The sequence below is a fragment of the Pocillopora verrucosa genome, chromosome 12, assembly GCF_036669915.1.
Source record: "Pocillopora verrucosa isolate sample1 chromosome 12, ASM3666991v2, whole genome shotgun sequence".
NCBI lineage: Eukaryota > Metazoa > Cnidaria > Anthozoa > Scleractinia > Pocilloporidae > Pocillopora > Pocillopora verrucosa.
The window spans coordinates 7,656,472-7,675,563 of record NC_089323.1 but is presented as its reverse complement, the minus strand read 5'-3'; the positions used below and the strand labels follow the sequence as shown (position 1 = coordinate 7,675,563).

Here is a 19,092-nt window from a genome sequence, read left to right as displayed (position 1 = left end):
GGGGGGTATAAATTGTAATTATTTCTCTGTCGTGGTTGGAAAACCAGGTATTTTGTCTCACTTAAATTCAGGGTTATCTTATTTGAGCATAGCCATTCATAGACTGGTGGTAGTTCGGAATTTATTCTCTGGATCAATACATCTAAATCACTACTAACTGCTGTTAAAGATGTGTCATCTGCAAAAAGTCTTACAGTAAAGTAATTAGTAGCTCTGACCATATCGTTTATATAAACTATAAAGAGGAATGGCCCTAATATTGACCCTTGTAGTACTCCTGAATTCAGTGAGAAGAAATTAGACTCGACACCATTAACGAACACCTTTTGTTTCCGTTTGCTTAAGTAAGACTTGAACTACAGGTTTTCAGTGGCACGAATACCATATAGGTCAAGTTTGGAAAGTAAAATGGAATGGTTAACTGTCAAAGACTTTGCTTAAGTCTAGAAACATAGATACAGCATAGCTACCTTCGTCAATAGCTTTAGTTATATCATCTACTAAGTCAACCAAGCAGTCAGTTGTAGTTTTTCCGGCTCTAACGCCTAACTGGTTCGATGCAAGAATATTTTCCGTGTTGAAATATCAATTGATTAAGAATGCATCTTTCAAAAATTTTACTCAAGGCTGAAAGGACTGATATGGGGCGATAGTTGTTACATAAGGAGCGAGAGCCCTGTTAAAAACTGGGATAACTTTGGCAACTTTTAAACTTTCTGGAAATATGCCTTGCTTAAGTGATAAATTAATGACATAAATCAATGGACTATCACTATAGGTGAGGCAGAAGATAATGGCAAAGGATGAACTTTATCAAGATTAAACGATTTCTTAATATCAATATTCTCTAATAATAAGAAGACCTCCACTCCATTCACTCTAATAAACCGAAACGATTCTTTTTTCCTGTGCATGTAAGAAGAGGAACGGTGATTTGATTTGGGCAGTTTGGCTGCAAGGTTGGCCGGAACACCGCAGAAGTACTTGTTGATCGCATTTGATATTGAGAATGGCTGTTCAAAGTTTTCGTCGTTTACTTGCAATTTTTCAGTGTTGGAAGATGGCCTCTTTTTGTTTATAATCACATTAATGTTATCTCACATTTTCTTTTTAGAGTCTTTAAGTATACTACCATATACTTATATTACCGTGCGCGATATATTTTATTGATGGCCACTATTTTGTTACGATAAAGTTTGTGTTTATCACGATAATAGGAGTTACGGGTTGTCAGACATTTTTTATACAGCTGACTACGAATTTTAATTGATTTTCTTAAACATCCAGTCACCCAGGGTTTATTTGACTTGTTTTTAATTTTGATTATTTTCAAAGGTGCATACCCATTGTTAATTCTGTTAAAAATGTGAAGGAATCTCGACAAACTTCATTTGCATCGCTACTATTATATAAGGGCAGCCAATTCGCGTTTCTTAACGTATTTTGAAAAGAAATCTTGTCAAATTTTTTAAAATCTCTAACTTTAATTGTGTCAGGAATGGGGCTACACTTTGGATTGTACACAAGGTTAAAGACAGGCAAGTTATCAGCAATTTCTACCGCAATACTTTTACTTGTACTTGAAGTCACAAAATTCGAATGGATATGATCTAAGCAACTAATTTTTGTCTTACAAATTTCTTACATAACATAATACTTCATAGGCTTCTTTCACTTCGAGTAACAAAACTATCATCACATGAAACCGACAATGCACTATCCATTAACAAATTCGTTTTAATTCTGTGTTGCTTGAAAATGTGCTAATCATTTCAAGCAACAGTTTTGTTAATTTTAATCCTTCAGTTAATTTATTTTCCAGTGAGAGAAAGGGATTGAAAATGATTGACTGCTACTTTCCTAATACGTTTAAATTGTTTTCAGAATAGAGGTATCCTTTATGATATCCCTACAGACGATAACAGATCCTATGACTGTGAACAAATGTAGGAATTACTACAATGACATTGTAGTGTCATTGTATGTAACCCAATAAACTAACTCTTCTATTCGTTCAAATACCACAAAAAGACGAGTTATTTTCCTTTTTTCCCCGTTGAATTAATCGTTCTCAGACTAAAATATCAGAGGATGCAAATGGCATATTATTAAAAACATTCTTTGCAAATTTTGTGTAAGCCCATGGGAGCGTAAAATATTACAACGCTAAAATTTCACGTCATCCTTAGTCCCACTCTATTTACGAGCAACGGCAGTCGAACGTCGTCGCTCAACATTTACGGGTAAAATTGAAGTTTTACCCCCTGACATAATATATTTAACAGTCAAGCATTTCATTGTTGGATTTTATGAGACCCCAAAGAAGCTAATAAGTGCATGTGCTATTGGGGAAAAAATTCAGCTTTGTGGCCAGCTTCCAAGCCGGTTAAAAAAGACTGAAGTACTGCTAAGCATACCTATTTATTTCTAATATTGAGTTACTACTGAATATCTGTGGGAAAAAATTTTTTCTTACATAAGGAAAAACATCACTAAGCTAAGTTCACTCAAAGTTAGTCGATTTCCACTGAGCCTTCGGCCTGTGCTTGGTGCACAGAAAAGAAAACCATGGTACATATCATACATCAAAGTTAATGGGATCGAACGTTTTCCAATGTTTCTTCCAACGCCTTAAGTGCGATTTCTTCCATTTGTCCTAACCATTTCGATAGTAAGTAGTATGTTGCACCGAACGACAAGGAACTGCCTATAGCTGTGCCAATAAACGGAATGTAGCGTGAGAATTCCTTGACGACACTCTCTGTAGCGTAGGCTGTAAGAAGCCCGCCAATTTGCATGGTACTACCAAGCACTGTACTCAATGCCTTTATTTGAGTTTGGGTGTTGGAAACTAGCAAGGAAAATCTGTTTGAACCTTCTTGTGAGAGACCAAGCTGGCTTATGTAAAAGTTTATTTCACTTTGTATCATCGCGATATCGGCCGAAATGGATACCCCGGGAATTGGAACAGTTGCAGCGAAAGCAGATGCGGTAGCAACAAACTTGATGCGCTCTTTAAGAACTTTAACCTTCTCCTTCAGGGTATTTTTTGACAAAATTAAGGCATTATCAATGGTCAGAATGAGACTCTCACGTTGTCGTTGCGGTAATATGGCTAAAATTGCTTGGGTCAGCTCATCAAATTGATACTTGGTAGGAAAGTGGTTGCTTATCAAGAAAATTTCTTTCTCATCGTTGAGCAGGCCTCCTTCAATCAAATTTTGCGAAATGTTCTTTCGTATCTTATTCAGGGTGGCATCTTTATCAAATAAATGTTTTCTGCTTCTCTTCGCATTTTCAACATCTTGATCAATTCTTGCCCGAATGAAGAAAAACTTCTTACCAGTTGATCGAATCCTCTCTGCAAGTTTCAAGTCGTCAGCGGTGAGTCGATCTTTGGCAAAGATCAGATAGGTATCGTACTCATCCAATGGCACATTTTTGCAGTATTCCTCCAGATCTCCTTTGTAGAATGGATTCGTTATCCCTGGTAAGTCCCAAAACTTAATTTTGGGGTTGCTGGGATGATCGTAGCATTTCGGCTCTTTAGTGCACTCAGTGACATCGACTTCTGCTGCATCAGTATCAAAGTCTTCCAGTCTATCAAATAACGAAGGAATTAAAATTAAAATGTTGTTAAATGTTTCCTTGGTTTCCAGGGCCTACAGAGCTTGATCAGGCTCCGCAGTTTGTGTTTTATTCCTGATCAAGTCTTGGTCTACAAGAAGGCTTTTTTCTCACTTAGTTTAATATCATAATAATCAAAACATCGATAAAAACGACATATTTATTTCGACAGCGAAGTTATCATCAAATGTTATGTACGTATTGACTGAATGGGAGGGACAGAAGGTCAAAATCCTCGGTTATTCAAAAGGTTCTTCATTATGAACATTAAAATAAAATGACTGAGTCGCAATAAAATGAACAGCTATGGCAGCGGTAGGATAGGTCGAGGCACTCTGATTGTTGCATTAAAGTGCTTACGGGACCTGTTAAAATATGTAATATACAACAAGATCCTTAAATTTGACAAAAGTGACTTATTCTTTAATGTTATGTGCTCAGCGCGTCCTCAGTCGTAGTGCATTGATGTACTTACCCTCGTATGCGGTTAATAAAGGTAGATTTTCCAGCTCCTGAAACACCACATACTGCAAATTGTATTACGACGTTCTTCCAAGCGTCAAGTTTGCTCGTAACGTATTCGGCAACTCTGGAAACTCCATTTTGCTCCACGTAATCCCGAAGCTCTTCAGCGCGGAGCATCCCCCAGCTTTTAAAATCATCCATGTTTAAAACAAAGCGATATTATTTTTTGTTCACAGATCTCAACAGGAGGAACAAGTCGATGTGCCACTGATAACGTCTTTGGTTGCTGTCCAAAGGTTCAAAGTCTGTGAGGGAGATCAATTTCATTTCATTGGAATTCCACACGATCGAGTTTCGTTTGGCTCGAAGACAACAAAAACACTTTGTAAATATTTGTAACATGACTCATTTCCCCAGCGCCTGAAAAGATTTGGTAACAGTTAAATACATTCAAAGATTAACATTCGTATATAAAAGGCGCTTTATGCATCCATTCATAACAAAGCCAGTGAAGCAGGCGTAATTTCGGCGACGAGTGCCCACATTTATGTTATTGAAAGTTTTAGCTGCCATCTTCGATTTTTATAGCAGCGAAAAGCTGGGGAGAGAGAGAGAGACATTTTTACCAAGAGGAGTCAAAAAGAAGGAGAGGGGAGGGGGTGGGGCGATGAATATCACAGCTTCAGTTAACAGAAAGACAGCGACTAAAAGAAACGAGACCGAGGTCAAACTTGATGTTGTCGTTTCATTATCAGGCAACAACTCAGACCCCTTAGATACTAAAGATTGCGCAAGAGAATCAAACCCTTATCTTGAAGCATTGTTTTGCATTACGTAAAGGTGATTTACCAAAGCCAATTTGTTTCAATAACCCTAAGAAATGTTGGCCTACGGACAAAGTGGCAAGACTATTAACATTATCTTTTGACGAGAAGGTAATATATGTTTAATGTGACGGGTAAGACAAAGTCAATACTCTTTTTGATCTGAACAGTTTTAGAGAAATAAACCCCCCCCTCCTCCAAGTATTATGTAGAGTTATTTAAGCATGCGAGATGTTTAAAGAACAAGAGTAAAGCACGAGCCTCAGGCAAACGGATCTTGCACTTTTCGGGTGGAACAACTTTTCGTGCTCCTCGCTCTAAGGGCTAGCTAAGCTTGGGGCGCTTACATCAATTTTCTTTACCTTTTTTCTTCTCTGAATTTTTGATTCGTGCGGTGGATTTCGCCGGAAAGAAGGGTCGTGGTCTATTCTCCATTACCACTCTTTGCGAATTTTAAATGCTGAAAAAGTCGTTTTCATTTTTAACTCGTGAATTGCGCATGCGCAACACGAGTTATAGCGGGCATGGTCTGCAAACTTTATGAAAATGAGGCATGCACGCCACCTACTTCTAAACTACTGTCCATGTTTTTTAAAGCTCCTTGCATTCGTAAGACCTTAAAACAGTCTTACTTTGTGGACAGAAATTTTTGAAAGCTTAGCTATTCACAGATTTTCTGTGTAAAATTGCACGCAGTCGGTCCACTGAAATTTTTGTTAAGTGCGTCTAATGACTGCAATATTAACAGTGCGTGTAATGAAAACAAAACGTTTACCGTACTGAACTGCACCGCGATACAGTTTAGTCTGTAATTCTTGCTTCTGGCCGTTAAACGTTCCCGATGGAACCGACTAGTTTTCTTAAACAGCAATTCCTTTTTTTTTTCGTTCTAGTTTCAACAAGCGGCGCCAGCGACTGGCAGGTGTGCGAGGATTCACACTGAAATGACAGAACAATTTTTTCATAAAATTGTAAATTACAATCCCTGAACTTGAAAACAGTCCGAAGATTCATTACAAATATCACTTACTCCCAAGCGTTCGGAGTTTACAGGTGTTCAAAAGTTTTTTCTGTTATGGCGTGAGATTGGGGACAAAAACGATCATTATATTTCGTGTGTGTATTTTTTCTGTGTGAAGCGACAGAGGGTTCCGGAAACTGACGAAATCACAGGTAAACACGAAAATTAAATAACACCTAAACAAATAATTTTGCTTCCGATTTTCAGTTAATTTTTAAAGAACAATTTCCTTCTAAGTTTCAAGACAATTTGAAGATTTCAAATAAAAAATTACGTACACAAACGCGAAAGTTGTACTCCACAATAATTGATAAATAGGCCTGAAATTAAATTCGATCTTGCTTTTGATTATACGTTGCATAGCACGTGACCAAAATCTACCCAAGCGGAAATCCAAAATGACGGTGGCAGTCTGGGCTTAGTGATATCACTCAAAACTTGTTTCCGTTTGTCTCATTTGATAAAGAGAGAGTCATTAATTTTTTCATTAATGCAGTATTGCCTTAATTTCCAATATTTACAATTATAGACGGTAAATTTCACTTTTCACTCACATTTACTACCAGCTTTTTTTTTTGAACCAGAAACAAAAATGATATATGTTTAAAACACATGACATCATCCACCCTTGTCAAATGTAATAGCATTGTAATGCCTTCTTATCCCAACGTTACTTTGTTTCTTTGCTACATTAGCGAACACTGAACTACTGCTCGTACTCTAAATATGACAATCAACCACAAAATTCCCTAAACCAGATAACATCAAACATAATCCAAAAATAATTTGTCAAAATCACGAGTTTGCTCACAGAGCACTTTGATCATAACAGTACAGTGGAAAAAGGTGAAAAAGGAATATCAATAAGGTGTCAGTTAAAAAAAAATGTTTCGTTTTCTAGGAACAAATTGATAGCCATACAGAATGAGTAAAAAATCAAATTCATTCAAGAGCAAATTTGTTTCATTCAGAAGTCCAAAAAAAAATAATCACGTTGAAATTTTCATCAAGAATAACTAAGTAAGTGAACAGACAAACAAATATTTGGAACATTTCACCCAAAATATTACTTGATTTCAATTTCTTACAGCCACAAATTTTTTACATAACATAATACTTCATAGGCTTCCACCATTGCTGGTAGTAAAACTAACATCACACGAGACCGACAATGCACTATCCATGAACAACTTCCTTCTACTTCTGCGTTGCTTGAAAATTCTCAATGTACACACCTACGTTGTCTTGTCATCAGGTTTTAACCGTCTCATTCTTTACATTTATAATTTTTTTCTCCTAATTTTGATGTGCATTAACTTTTTAATTATTCGTGTGATGTGCTAATCATTTCAAGCAACTTTTGGTTTAATTTTAATCCTTCGGTCAATTTATTTCCCAGTGAGAGAAAAGGAGTGAAAATGATTGACACTATTTACTACTTTTATTTTGTATAGGGAATAGAAGTATCCTCTATGATATTCCTACAGACGATAACAGATCCTATGACTGTAAGTCAGTGTAAGAACTACTACAGTGACATAACCATGTCATTTAATATAACCGGTTAAAGGAGAACTGAAGCCAAAAATTGAGTTAATTTCTTTCGATAGCCAAAGTGACGGAATTCTCGATTTCAGGCGTTATTTGTGCTAAATGTGTCTTACCTTGGAGAAATATTTAATTAAAGTTTGTATTTTCGCGCTGTTTCGGCTTTCAAACCGTGGGCACCAATTTTAAATCAGCGGTCTTCCAAATGAGCCTGTGACGTATGTTATGGGGATCACTTTAGAACGTGTTATCGTTCGGCTAAACTTCAGTACAAATTGCTTCTTCGTCGACCCTTCGTCATGAGCGGAATAGAACCATTTCAGTTCGAATCAGTATATCAGCCTGGAGACGAACCACCTCAGGAAGAGAGTGTAGAACAGGAGGTGGAAGCCCACGAAGAAGACAATACTTCGAGGATGGGAAACACCGAATGGTGTTTGTGCGGCGCTTGTGCGCTTATGCCGGTGGAAAATGAATGTTACTGCTGCCAAGAACTAGAGGAGCTTAATCAAAAGTTCGACAATTCAGGTTTGTACTTATTATGTGATTATTCTCACGAGTATTTTGTTTGAAGCGGCCGCTTCTTTGCTAAGAGTGACAAAAGGTGGACAATTGCAAACTCGATCTTTTTTCTTCCTTGGGTATTGATAGGTGTTAGATGTATAACAGAACATCCGAAATTTGGCATTGTATGCTTGGACGCGGATGTTTTGAGCACGGCATTGGTTGCAATCCACAATGCGCGGCTCAATCCAATTCCCGACCCTATCGTCAACAGGTAAACTGCCTTTTACTTTCTTATTTTGTACGCGTAATTAAGTCAATCGCTTTTGTGACTTTATATCCTCTTGTTCTTTAGAACTTGGCGTTTGGCAGCCTACAGACAATTTACTTGGTGGGCACATGGGGTATTAGGAAAAACCGGCGGAGAATCGTGCCAGCATGCGTCGTCACGGCCATACGTAAAACATTTCCTGAAGAGAGTGGTAATTACGTGGGGTTTCGAGAAGCAGATCTGGAACTTTGAACTTTATCCGTAATGTCCTTTAATAATGATTAGTAACATATCCTTTGCGTGTATAACATCAGAGGCTCTTCTTTCCTTATGTTACGGTTTCTTTCTAAAATTTGCGTGAAATATACAATTATCGAGGATATGTACTAACACATTTCTGCATAGTGATTCAGTCAAAAGCCATGCAGAGCCAAACGAATGTCATCCCTACTGCAGTTATTAAATTATCCACATTGCCAGGGATAGCTGCGTGGCCTGAATGAAATAAACCTCAAACCTAACTTTGATTGCTTTTTTCTACGATGATTGCTTTTATTTTCATTTGATTGTGTTATTGACAAAGTTGTTGTATTTAATTATTCGAAAATCTCGAAGTATGATTAGCAATGACATCTGCTTTAGGAGGCCGGGTTTTCTGGCAATGTTTTCAGGAATGTGTGGTGCTGTGACTGTTGCACTCCTCTCTTGAGGTTTTAAGCATTTTCTCTCTACAATGGCATTAAGTATAGGCTTGAGATGATAATTGATTGTCTTCTCAGATATGGGCTTTGCCACCCATTCTTTTGTATTTTTTGGAAACACTACCTTGTATTGCAGCTCCCCTTGGTTGGCACCCCTGGATACAGTGGCTTGTTGTCTACCAGTGTTGGCATTATGGTCTAGGGCTGCCAACTGAGTTCAAGCAACCATGCCATTATAAGAGAAGTGTTGCCGTTTGGGTGCATATTTGGTCTGCACACTATGGTAGACCTCTAAATTGCCAGTATGACGACTTAGTGTTAGTTGCTGAATGTCCTTCAACAGATTTTTATCGAATACAACCTCCTTCAATGCGTTATGAGCAGAGGAGCCAGGCCTAAGCCACCTTTTAGTTCTTGCGATAGCTGGAGGGATTGGTTGGTGGGCACATTCCTCATACAGGTCAGCTGAATCCCAGGAGTGGATATTGGCAGTGTGATAGACAATATATATCCACTTCTCTCTAAACATCTCCTTGTCTCCCACACATGTTTCGGCACACCACCAAAGGTGGTTTGAGATGGATCTGATCCAGAGAGAGAGATCAGCACATTCTTTCTTCTTTGCTTTTTCAGTTAACTTTTTAGTTATACTCTTGGAAAGGTGCCACACATCAAATTGATGATCAACTTCAGGGAAATTTCTTTTCATGTCAGCCCTAATGCCCACATGACGGTCAGTTGCAACAACCATAATTTTCCCCCCTTTTACATAGATGTTTTCCATACAGCATTTAAAACCCTCTCTTTCCATAGCATTGCTATTATTTACTTCACTGACCTGAACAACCTTGAAGTCAACAATCTTATCAGTTTTCTGATCAATCATGGTATATGTCCCATATTTTGCATTATGGCCAGGACTGTCACAACGCCCATCCCTTGAAAGCCACAGATCTCGCCCCCCCCTAGCTCAGAAAAAGTGGAATTTTGTTCTTTAAGCCAGAACTCATTGATTACAGGTAATAAGTACTTGTTTTGAATATTATAAAATGTTTTCTCACTGAAAATTTTCAAATTTAAGATATCTGCCAAAGATGCTACTTTTGTAAAGGTAGAGCTACTGAGAAAAATAGATGATGACAGCAACAAATTTCCAGCTGCCATCCCCTCAAGCATTGGCTGGCTTTGCCAGGAGTACTTATGATTATTCATACATTCTAGGGTGACAAATAGTTGGCTTCCTTGTGTGGATTGGTTCCTCTTAATCACAACTGCACCACACTCAGGACAGTACTTAAACAATTTAAATAGCTCTTGTTTAAATACAATGTATTTGGTATCATCCTGTGGCTTTTCCCATTTTGTTTCCCCTTGGTGTTCGTTATCTGATCCTGACAAGTTCGAATCATCTGGTTACACAATGATTCAATGGGATTTTCTTGGAAAATATAACACCTGACCCTGCCCTCCTCTGGTTGAAAGCCTGCACTGGTTTCACATAGAAGTAAAGAAGGTTAAAAGAATTCATTATTTAAAGAATAATATCCACAACTTATATATAGTCTATTTGTACTAATTTTGTTCACCTGCTAGTTAACAAGGGCAGGTATAATGTCCTAGAATTAAAGAATAATCACTTTATTCTGAAACAATTTAATTTTGTTTACCTACTGGTCAAAAACTTTCAGGAGAGACGAAGTACAAAGATTACTCAGAAAAAAAAAAAAACATGAAACTAGAAGGAATTCCATGGCAGGATATTGTTTTGCTTAAGAAGAAGAAATACTTTTCTGTGAAAATTTAATGTTTCTCAATGGAACCTATTCGGGTGATATCCCTTAAGATATAAATTGTTATTGCCCTCAAACTGCATTCACCTTTCAATTTTTTTTTATCAATCATGCATAAATGATGAGCAGCTTCAAGTGTTTGCAACAACCCAAGCTTTGCAACAACCCAACCCAGTTACAAGAGAGTAATTCGCGATTCACTTACTTCTTTTCTGACTTTCTCTTCTGAACGTTTCTCCGATGAAAGTCGAGGTCTTTTTGATGGTCTCCGATGCGAAAAAACCGTGGGTATTGCACCTGGTTTTAGCGTAGATCTGGGTTTCAAACCAAGAATTTCTGCTTTCAAGTCTCGTTCGTAGCAGTCAGGTGTAAAATGTTCTGAGCACAGCCTGGAGTTTTTCGAAACGACCAGATCCACTCGTGAGATCTTTGCCAGCCACCGTGATCGTAGAGCTTCGTCCCTCGGAAAGCAATGGTAGGATATACCAGTTGTGTACCTCGAGTCGTTGTTACAATCGAACGCCGTGCAGTATACCATTTTTTAGCTCGAAAGTAATCGAAGTAAATATAGCAACGAGGGCTACTCAACCGCTAAGAACAGATAGAAGAATAACCTCAAACAACTCGGGCTTCCGTATTTGTACATCCTTTCTTGCGTAAGCCAAGAATTTAACCCATTATAGAGAACTTATAAACCAAAGTTCAACACGAATTTCAAAATTTTATTTCCTTTTGGACTTCTTGTGACATTGTTAACAGCGTGCGTTATCGTACATGCCATTGCAAAATCCAGACTACAAACGCGTTGCAAACTAATGTTAAAAAAGGTAAATAACAAAATATGGGAAACAGAATGGAAGATGAAATATCTTAAGTTACCAGTATGTAAGAAAAATTAAAGTGGAGACCCTATTCCGAAAACATCGAGGTCAATCCAAGTATAAAAGATGCGCCGCACATGATCTGGACACGTAACTACGTTTCAGAAACACAGGGTTACGAAAGCCAAAATATTTTTCTCTTATACAATCCCTGGATAGAAGACCAATTTTCTAATATGAGAGGCGCTTGAATCATTTTTTTGCTTCACCTTGCACAATCTTTACTCCTGGAAAACCACAAATTCTTTCCCGCGAGCAAGCCGCAGTCCTGAATTCAACTTGCCTGTTTCTTGCCGTGTTTACTTTCATCCCCATAACCTACGTCACACGCTACAAAAAGAACCGCTGACATTCGTGTTCTGAGCCGACGTACCACAGTCAAATATCGAGCCAATTATCACTAAAAACCCTTCGTTTTCTGGATGAAAACTGTCGTTCGAGGGAAAAAAAATGACGGAAATTTGTTCCATCATACATAAATGTACGATACACGGCGAAAAAAATTACATGAATTTGGACTTCAGTTCTCCTTTAAACTAACTCCTCTGTTCGTTCAAATACCACAATAAAACAAGCCATTTCTCTTTTTTTCCCGTTGATTTAATCCTTCTTAGACTAAAATATTAGAGGATGCAAATGGAATAATATTCCGAAATATGATTTGCAAATTTTGTGTAAGCCCCTAGGAGCGTAAAATATTATAATGCTAAAATTTCACGCCATCCTTAGTTCCACTCTGGTTACGAGCAACGGCGTTCAACATGCACAGGTAAAATTGAAGTTTTACCCTCTGGCATTATTATATTTTGCAGTTTAGCATTTCATCGTTGGATTTTATGAGACCCTAAAGAAGCTAATGAGAGCATGCGCTATTGGGGAAAAATTCAGCTTTGTGGCCTGCTTCCTGGCCAGTAGAAAAAGACTGAAGTACCTCTGAGCATACCTATTTGATTCTAATACTGAGTTACTACTGAACAACTGTCAGAAAAGTGGTTTTTTTTACATAAGAAAAAACAAAACCAAAGTAAATTCACTTAAAGTTAGTCGATTTCCACTGAGCCTTCGGCTTGTGATTGGTGCACAGAAAAGAAAACCATGGTCCATATCATACATCAAAGTTAATGGGATTGAAGGTCATACAATGTTTCTTCCAACGCTTTAAGTGCGATTTCTTCCATTTGTCCTAACCATTTCGATAGAAAGTAGTATGTTGCACCGTACGACAAGGAACTGGCTATAGCTGTGCCAATAAACGGAATATAGCGAGAGAATTCCTCGACGACACTCTCAGTAGCGTAGGCTGCAAGAAGCCCGCCAATTTGCATGGTACTGCCCAGCGCTGTACTCAATGCCTTTATTTGAGTTTGGGTTTTTAAACCCAGCGATGAAAATCTATGTGACCCTTCTTCTGGGAGACCAAGCTGGCTTATGTAAAAGTCGATTTCTCTTTTTATCAACGCGATATCAGTCCCAATAGATACCCCGGGAATTGGAACAGTGGCAGCGAAAGCAGACGCGGTAGCAACATACTTGATGCGCTTTCTAAGAACTTCAACCTTCTCCTTTAGGGTATCCTTTGACAAAATTAAGGCATTATCAAAGGTCAGAATGAGACTCTCACGTTGTCGTTGCGGCAAAATAGCTAAAATTGCTCTGCTCAGCTCACCAAATTGATACTCGGCAGTATGGTAGTTGCTTATTAAAAAAAATTCTTTTTCATCTTTAAGCAGGCCTCTTTCAATCAAATTTTGCGAAATGTTCTTTCGTATCTTATTCAGTGTGGCATCTTTATCAAATAAATGCTTTCTGCTTCTCCTCGCATTTTCAACATCTTGATCAATTCTTGCCCGAATGAAGAAAAACTTCTTACCAGTTGATCGAATCCTCTCTGCAAGTTTCAAGTCGTCAGCGGTGAGTCGATCTTTGGCAAAGATCAGATAGGTATCGTACTCATCCAAAGGCACATTTTTGCAGTATTCCTCCAGATCACCATCGTAGATAGGATTTGATATCCCTGGTAAGTCCCAAAACTTAATATTGGGGTTGCTGGGATGATCGTAGCATTTCAGCTCTTCAGTGCACTCAGTAACATCGACTTCTGCTGCATCAGTATCAAAGTCTTCCACTCTATCATAAACAGCGAAGGAACTACAGTTGAAATACTGTTAGACATTTCCCTGGTTCCCAAGGCCTACAGCTTGGTCAGGCACCGCAGTTTGTGTTTTACTCCTGATCAAGTCCTGGCCTACAAGAAGGCTTTTTTCTCCTAGTTTTAATATCATAATAATAAAACATCGATAAAAACGACATATTCATTTCGACAGGAAATTTATCATCAAATGTTATGTACGTATTGACTGAGTGGGAGGGAGAGATGGTCAAAATCTTTAGTTATTCAGAAGGTTCTTCATTATGAACATTAAAATAAAATAACTGAATCGCAATAAAATGAACAGCTATGGCAGAAGCAGGATAGGTCGAGGCACTCTGATTGTTGCATAAAAGTACTTACGGGACCTGTACAAATATATACTATAGAACAAGCTCTTTTATATCTAATAAAAGTGACTTGTTTTTTACTGTTGTGCTCAGCACGTCCTCAGTCATAATGCATCGGTGTACTTACCCTCGTATGCGGTTAATAAAGGTAGATTTTCCAGCTCCTGAAACACCACATACTGCAAATTGTATTACGACGTTTTTCCAATCGTCGAGTCTGCTCGATACGTATTCGGCAACTCTGGAAACTCCATTTTGCTCCACGTAATCCTGAAGCTCTTTAGCGCTGATCGTCTCCCAGCCACAATGCTCAGCCATATTTAAAACAAAGCGATATTATTTTTTGTTCACAGATATCGACAGGAGGAACAAGTCGATGTGCTACTGATAACGTATTTGGTTGCTGTCCAAAGGTTCAAAGTCTGTGAGGGAGATCAAATTCATTTCATGTGAATTCCACAAGATCGAGTATCATTTGACTCAATGTCAACAAAAATGCTTTAAAATGTTTGTCACATGACTCATTTCCTCAGCGCCCGAAGATATTTGGTTACAATGAGATATATTCAAAGATTAACATTCATATGCGAAAGGCGCTTTATATGTCCATTCACACAGCAAAGCCTGTGAAGCAGGCGTATTTTGGCGGCGAGTGCTCACATTTATGTTAGTGAAAATTTTAGCTGCCATCTTCGATTTTTATAGCAGCGAAAAGCTGGAGAGAGAGAGAGAGATTTTTACCAAGAGAAGTCAAAAAGAAGGAGAGGGGAGGGGTGGGGCAATGAATATCACAGCTTTGAGAAACAGAAAGACAGCGACTAAAAGAAACGAGACCCAGGCCAACCTTGATATTGTGGTTTCATCATCAGGCAACAACTCAGACGCAAGGGGGTAGGGCGGTCAATGGAAAAGTTTTTCTTCGTCCCCTTCCACACCGTCAACTCTATCTCCAAATTAAACATGGCCGGTTGAATGAAAGATTTATATCCCAGCGAGATAGTGACTAACGAAAAAATGGGCCAAGTTGTTGGCTGTCGACCTTGATGATGTGGTTATGTCGTCAACAAACGCCTTAGATACTCCAGATTGTGCAAGAGAATTAACCCCTGATCTTCCAGCATTGTTTTGCATTACGCAAGGGTGATTTATAAAAGATAATTTGTTTAATTACCCTAAGAAATGTCGGCATAAGTGAAAAGTGGAAGGAGTATTGGCATTATCTTTTGACGAAAAGGTAATGTGTGCCGGGTGAGACCTAGTTAGTGACTGATTTTTCCACAGCAGAACTAATTTCAAGACCATATCGATTAGTGTGAAATTGACAGCGATAATATGTTGAACTGAGGTCTCAACCAAACTAGGAAAACAAATTGCAGTTTAAGGTTTCAATGGCACATACCCAGAGTGGTTTGTCTTCACTTTTTGTTTTGCAAGAAGCTAGAAACAGGAAATATACAAGTTCTCAGGTATACAAAACTCTTGTTTCTCGGAATAAATCGATACCCATAGTGATAACAATCATATTCATTCGATGGCAAATTTATTTCATTCAGAGATGCAAGAAAATTCGATAATGTTAAATTTCCACCAATAACGAGGTAAAAAAAGAGACAATTATTTTGCTCCAGGAATTTTATCAACAAATTTCTTACATAAAATAAAGATTCATTGGTCTTCTTTCACTTCAAGCATCAAAACGAACATAAAGTGAAACAATGTACTGCCTATGAAAACCGTTTCTCTTAATTCAGCTTTGTCAGAAAAATATCAATATGAATTCTTCTGTTCTCTTACAATCGTCTTTTAAACGCCTCATTCCCTGCATTCAACTTACTTTAATTTGTTGCTAATTCTAACGGACAGTAATTTTTCGGATATTTGTGAGACGTAGCAATCATTTATAGTCCTTTTGTTGACTTTTTATCCTCCAGTCAATTGCTTTCCCTGGTGAAGGAAAAAGATTGATAATGTTAGACTGTCGAGTCTGTAGACTTTCTTAATTCGTTTAATCTAATAACAACCGATCGATATCAAAGCGAGGAAACAATATCTTATGGTTGGAAAAATAACAAGGATCGAAATGCACAGCGTGCCAAAACACACCAACGACAACAAACTAAGCTGCTATAAATAGCGACACGTAAACTTTCGACCTCGGCGCTTGACGAAGGCCAGTAGTATAGCTGTCCAACGTTTTAATCAAAACACGATTGATTAGCCTCACTTTTACATTGTGAGACAAACGATTAAACGTTCCTTTATGTATAAAACCACGATGAACAACATTTTGCTTTACCGTTTCCGGATTAATAGTATCGAAATCGCTACTAATGTAATCTTACATTCCCGACGATGTTAGGTTGTAAGATTGGGAGCATATGATGCTCATTGAACAAGTTCAGTAACGATTTCTGTTGTGAGAAAAAATTGTAACCGTGTCATTAAAAACAACTTGATAAACATACAATTCTGTTATTTGAAATACAACATCAACACCCAAAATTACCTTTTTCCGCTCAGTCGTTATTATAATAACCCTCCTCAGACATTCCGCCAACACGTTGGTTTATCACCACATAATTTCACAATGCATCAACAGCCAATTCCGTCTGTACTTAGCTTTTTGCTCGGGCCCTGTTTTCAAGAATTTTCAATGAAATCAAATATTGTAAGTCAGGTTGATGAAAACAAGAGAAAGTAAAGGGACATTATTTTCTCTTGATGAAAGTTGATTGGGTTTGGTTTTCAATGGTGTTATTCTCAGCACCTCAATAGCAAGTTTTTCTATATCTTCCAGTGTTTGCAGAAAGTAATATGTTGCTCCGAAAGAAAAAGGTGCTTGCGACAGCTGCACCAATAAACGGGATGAGGTGTGTTCTTTTCTGACAGTGCCCAGTGGAGCATGGGCTGCACTGAAGCGCGCCGATTCGCGCTGCACAGCCAAAAATTGTGCTTAATGCCTTCACTTTGTTTTGGGTGTTGATACTCAGTAATGAAAAGTTATCTAACCTTTCTTCTGGAAGACGAAGTGGCTCTTCTTCTAAAAGTAAATTTCTCTTCGTAACAGCACGATATCAGCGGCGATGGTTCCCCCGGCAACTTAGACACATGTAGCAAGAGCTGATGCACTAACACTGAACAGAAATAACGCAAAGTTTATTTCAGCATTCAATCTCTGAGTGAAGGCCAGAGCTGAGTGAAGGCCAGAGCATGAACTTCTCGTTGACGCTTCGGCAAAACAGCTGTAATTGTTTGGGAGATTATTCCAAAGTCATACTTCGAATGGTAGTGGCTGCTTATCAAAAATATTTCCTTCTCATCACCGAGGAGGCTTCCTCCAATTAAGTTTTTGCACAGTTCTTTCGTATTTTCTCCAGAATGGCATCTTCATTAAATAAATGCTGTCTGCTTCTCCTCGCATTCTCAACATCTTGATCAATTCTTGCACGAATGAAGGAAAACTTCTTGCCATTTGATCGAATCATCTTTGCAAGTTTTAAGTCGTCAGCGGTGAATCGATCTTTGGCAAAGATTATTGAGGTAGGTATGGAACGTATCCAGCTACACATTTCAAGTTTGAAGTACTTCTCCAGATCACCCTTAAACACCGCTGCTCTGTTATCCCTGGTAAGTTCCAAAACTTGACTTTGGGGTTGCTGGGATGCACGTAACATTTCGGTTCTTAAGTGCTCTCTTCGTCATCGACCTCTGCGGTATCTTCACGAATGTTATCAAGTCTAGCACAAACATCGAAGGAACAAACGTTAAAATACATGTATTTGCAAATTACAAGTCTACAAAATTTTATATTTGGCCTTAGCAACTTCAGTTAGGAATAAAAACACCACTGTTTGGGTGCCCGTTGCTATTTATTAATTATGTTACATGCACTTGTATTTGACCTCATCTAAACTGAAAGCAGTGTTATCTTTTTAGGGAACTACAATAATAAAATATCGGACAGGCTGGTGTTATTGCGCAAAACTATTTTTTTTTACTATTATACTCAGTGCGCCCTTGGTCTGCGTGGGTTTAATGATGTATTTACCTTCGTATGCTGTTAAGAAAACTAGACTTTCCAGCTCCGGACACACCACATACGGCAAAGTGTATGTGTTGCGCTGTTTTCCCAGTGGTCAAGTCTGCTTGCTACGTATTCATAACTTTGGCAACTCCATTCTGCTACATGAAATGTGCATGCTCTTCAGCAGTGATCATCTCCCGCCCAGTGCTACTAGATCCAAATGTTTAAAACAGATCGATATTACTTCGTGATCACAAATGTCTACAGAAGAAACAAGGTGATGTGCTACTGATACCGCATTTGAGTGCAGTTCAAAGGTTCAAAGATTGTGAAAAAAAAATCAGATCCTTTTCACGTGAATTACACACGATCGAGTTTCGTCTGGGTCATTGACAACAAACACGCTTGAAAATCTTTGAAACAGAATAAATTATTCTTAGGTGGCGCCGATAAGGTTAGCTTACACCTTAGGAGTGTACCTTTACGGCCAAAATGGTATTAGGTTATTCTAAAACCTCTCTTTGGTCTCCAGTAATCTTTATTACTTTTTTAGTTTTTGGTTCTCAGCCATTTTACGCTTTTGAATTTTGGTCTCTGATTTTCAGTTCTTTTAATGCGGCGTGACCTTTTCAAAATGTGTTTACAAAGCAGGATCACTTTTGTTTTTCGCTTGGAGTTTCATGGTTCTTCCTAAATGTTACAACTTTCCGCTTTCTAGTAGGCCACATGCTTTTTCCTGGCGCCCGTAGGTCGATCGCGTTTGGAACTGTCGTTTAATGTCAGGCTCATTTGAAATAATTAGTCGCCAATGTCTATCAAAATTGAACAAGACTCATGGAGGTGGATAGTGGAAGCTGTGAAAGCATCTGTTAAACAATCATTAACCCTTTAAGTCCCATTAATGAACAAGACAGAATTTCTCCTCACACTATCAGTA

The 19,092-nt window shown here is 38.2% G+C and overlaps 4 protein-coding genes and 1 long non-coding RNA gene across 7 annotated transcripts; 1 reads left to right on the top strand and 4 right to left on the bottom strand.

The window, feature by feature from the left end:
* Positions 1-1,297: 1,297 nt before the first annotated feature.
* On the bottom strand, positions 1,298-13,636 carry LOC131777814 (interferon-inducible GTPase 5-like). The gene is made up of 3 exons (XM_059094155.2): positions 13,503-13,636; positions 4,103-4,397; positions 1,298-3,600 (listed from the first exon to the last, which is right to left on the bottom strand). Exons 2-3 carry the CDS (start codon positions 4,291-4,293, stop codon positions 2,592-2,594), a joined length of 1,200 nt encoding a protein of 399 aa, XP_058950138.2. The 5' UTR covers positions 4,294-4,397; positions 13,503-13,636; the 3' UTR covers positions 1,298-2,591.
* LOC131787057 (uncharacterized) lies at positions 7,563-11,332 on the top strand. 2 transcript variants are annotated; one of them, XM_066158763.1, is made up of 3 exons: positions 7,563-8,013; positions 8,137-8,263; positions 10,183-11,332. In XM_066158763.1, exons 1-3 carry the CDS (start codon positions 7,785-7,787, stop codon positions 10,418-10,420), a joined length of 594 nt encoding a protein of 197 aa, XP_066014860.1. In that variant the 5' UTR covers positions 7,563-7,784; the 3' UTR covers positions 10,421-11,332. The 2 variants fall into 2 exon arrangements, with proteins under 2 accessions (XP_066014860.1, XP_066014861.1); XM_066158764.1 differs by lacking the exon at positions 10,183-11,332 and adding an exon at positions 8,345-8,812.
* Positions 8,949-10,125, bottom strand: LOC131774191 (uncharacterized). Its single transcript, XM_066159349.1, has 2 exons — positions 10,023-10,125; positions 8,949-9,930 (listed from the first exon to the last, which is right to left on the bottom strand). The coding sequence occupies exons 1-2, from the start codon at positions 10,123-10,125 to the stop codon at positions 9,179-9,181; spliced, it is 855 nt and encodes a 284-aa protein (XP_066015446.1). The 3' UTR covers positions 8,949-9,178.
* Positions 11,453-15,171, bottom strand: LOC131777815 (interferon-inducible GTPase 5). The gene is made up of 3 exons (XM_059094156.2): positions 14,976-15,171; positions 14,259-14,553; positions 11,453-13,759 (listed from the first exon to the last, which is right to left on the bottom strand). Exons 2-3 carry the CDS (start codon positions 14,447-14,449, stop codon positions 12,751-12,753), a joined length of 1,200 nt encoding a protein of 399 aa, XP_058950139.1. The 5' UTR covers positions 14,450-14,553; positions 14,976-15,171; the 3' UTR covers positions 11,453-12,750.
* A 294-nt stretch (positions 15,172-15,465) lies between these two features.
* On the bottom strand, positions 15,466-18,495 carry LOC131777820 (uncharacterized). Of its 2 annotated transcripts, XR_010715841.1 has the most exons (4): positions 18,180-18,495; positions 17,141-17,868; positions 16,638-16,765; positions 15,466-16,075 (listed from the first exon to the last, which is right to left on the bottom strand). It is a non-coding gene; the product is annotated as an uncharacterized lncRNA (long non-coding RNA). The 2 variants fall into 2 exon arrangements; XR_009339648.2 differs by lacking the exon at positions 16,638-16,765 and having other exon boundaries at positions 15,467-16,075; positions 18,180-18,493.
* Positions 18,496-19,092: the final 597 nt, after the last annotated feature.

Bases quoted from the DNA above. Each gene is read 5' to 3' on its own strand.
- LOC131777814 (XM_059094155.2), bottom strand. From the start codon at position 4,293: ATGGATGATTTTAAAAGCTGGGGGATGCTCCGCGCTGAAGAGCTTCGG. The intron at 3,601-4,102 runs GTAAGTACATCA...GTTATTTGATAG, and splicing joins TTTATTAACCGCATACGAGG to ACTGGAAGACTTTGATACTG.
- LOC131787057 (XM_066158763.1), top strand. From the start codon at position 7,785: ATGAGCGGAATAGAACCATTTCAGTTCGAATCAGTATATCAGCCTGGA. The intron at 8,014-8,136 runs GTTTGTACTTAT...GGGTATTGATAG, and splicing joins TCAAAAGTTCGACAATTCAG to GTGTTAGATGTATAACAGAA. The intron at 8,264-10,182 runs GTAAACTGCCTT...CATACATTCTAG, and splicing joins CCCGACCCTATCGTCAACAG to GGTGACAAATAGTTGGCTTC.
- LOC131774191 (XM_066159349.1), bottom strand. From the start codon at position 10,125: ATGGCAGCTGGAAATTTGTTGCTGTCATCATCTATTTTTCTCAGTAGC. The intron at 9,931-10,022 runs GTGAGAAAACAT...ACTTTTTCTGAG, and splicing joins CTTAAATTTGAAAATTTTCA to CTAGGGGGGGGCGAGATCTG.
- LOC131777815 (XM_059094156.2), bottom strand. From the start codon at position 14,449: ATGGCTGAGCATTGTGGCTGGGAGACGATCAGCGCTAAAGAGCTTCAG. The intron at 13,760-14,258 runs GTAAGTACACCG...TGTTTATGATAG, and splicing joins TTTATTAACCGCATACGAGG to AGTGGAAGACTTTGATACTG.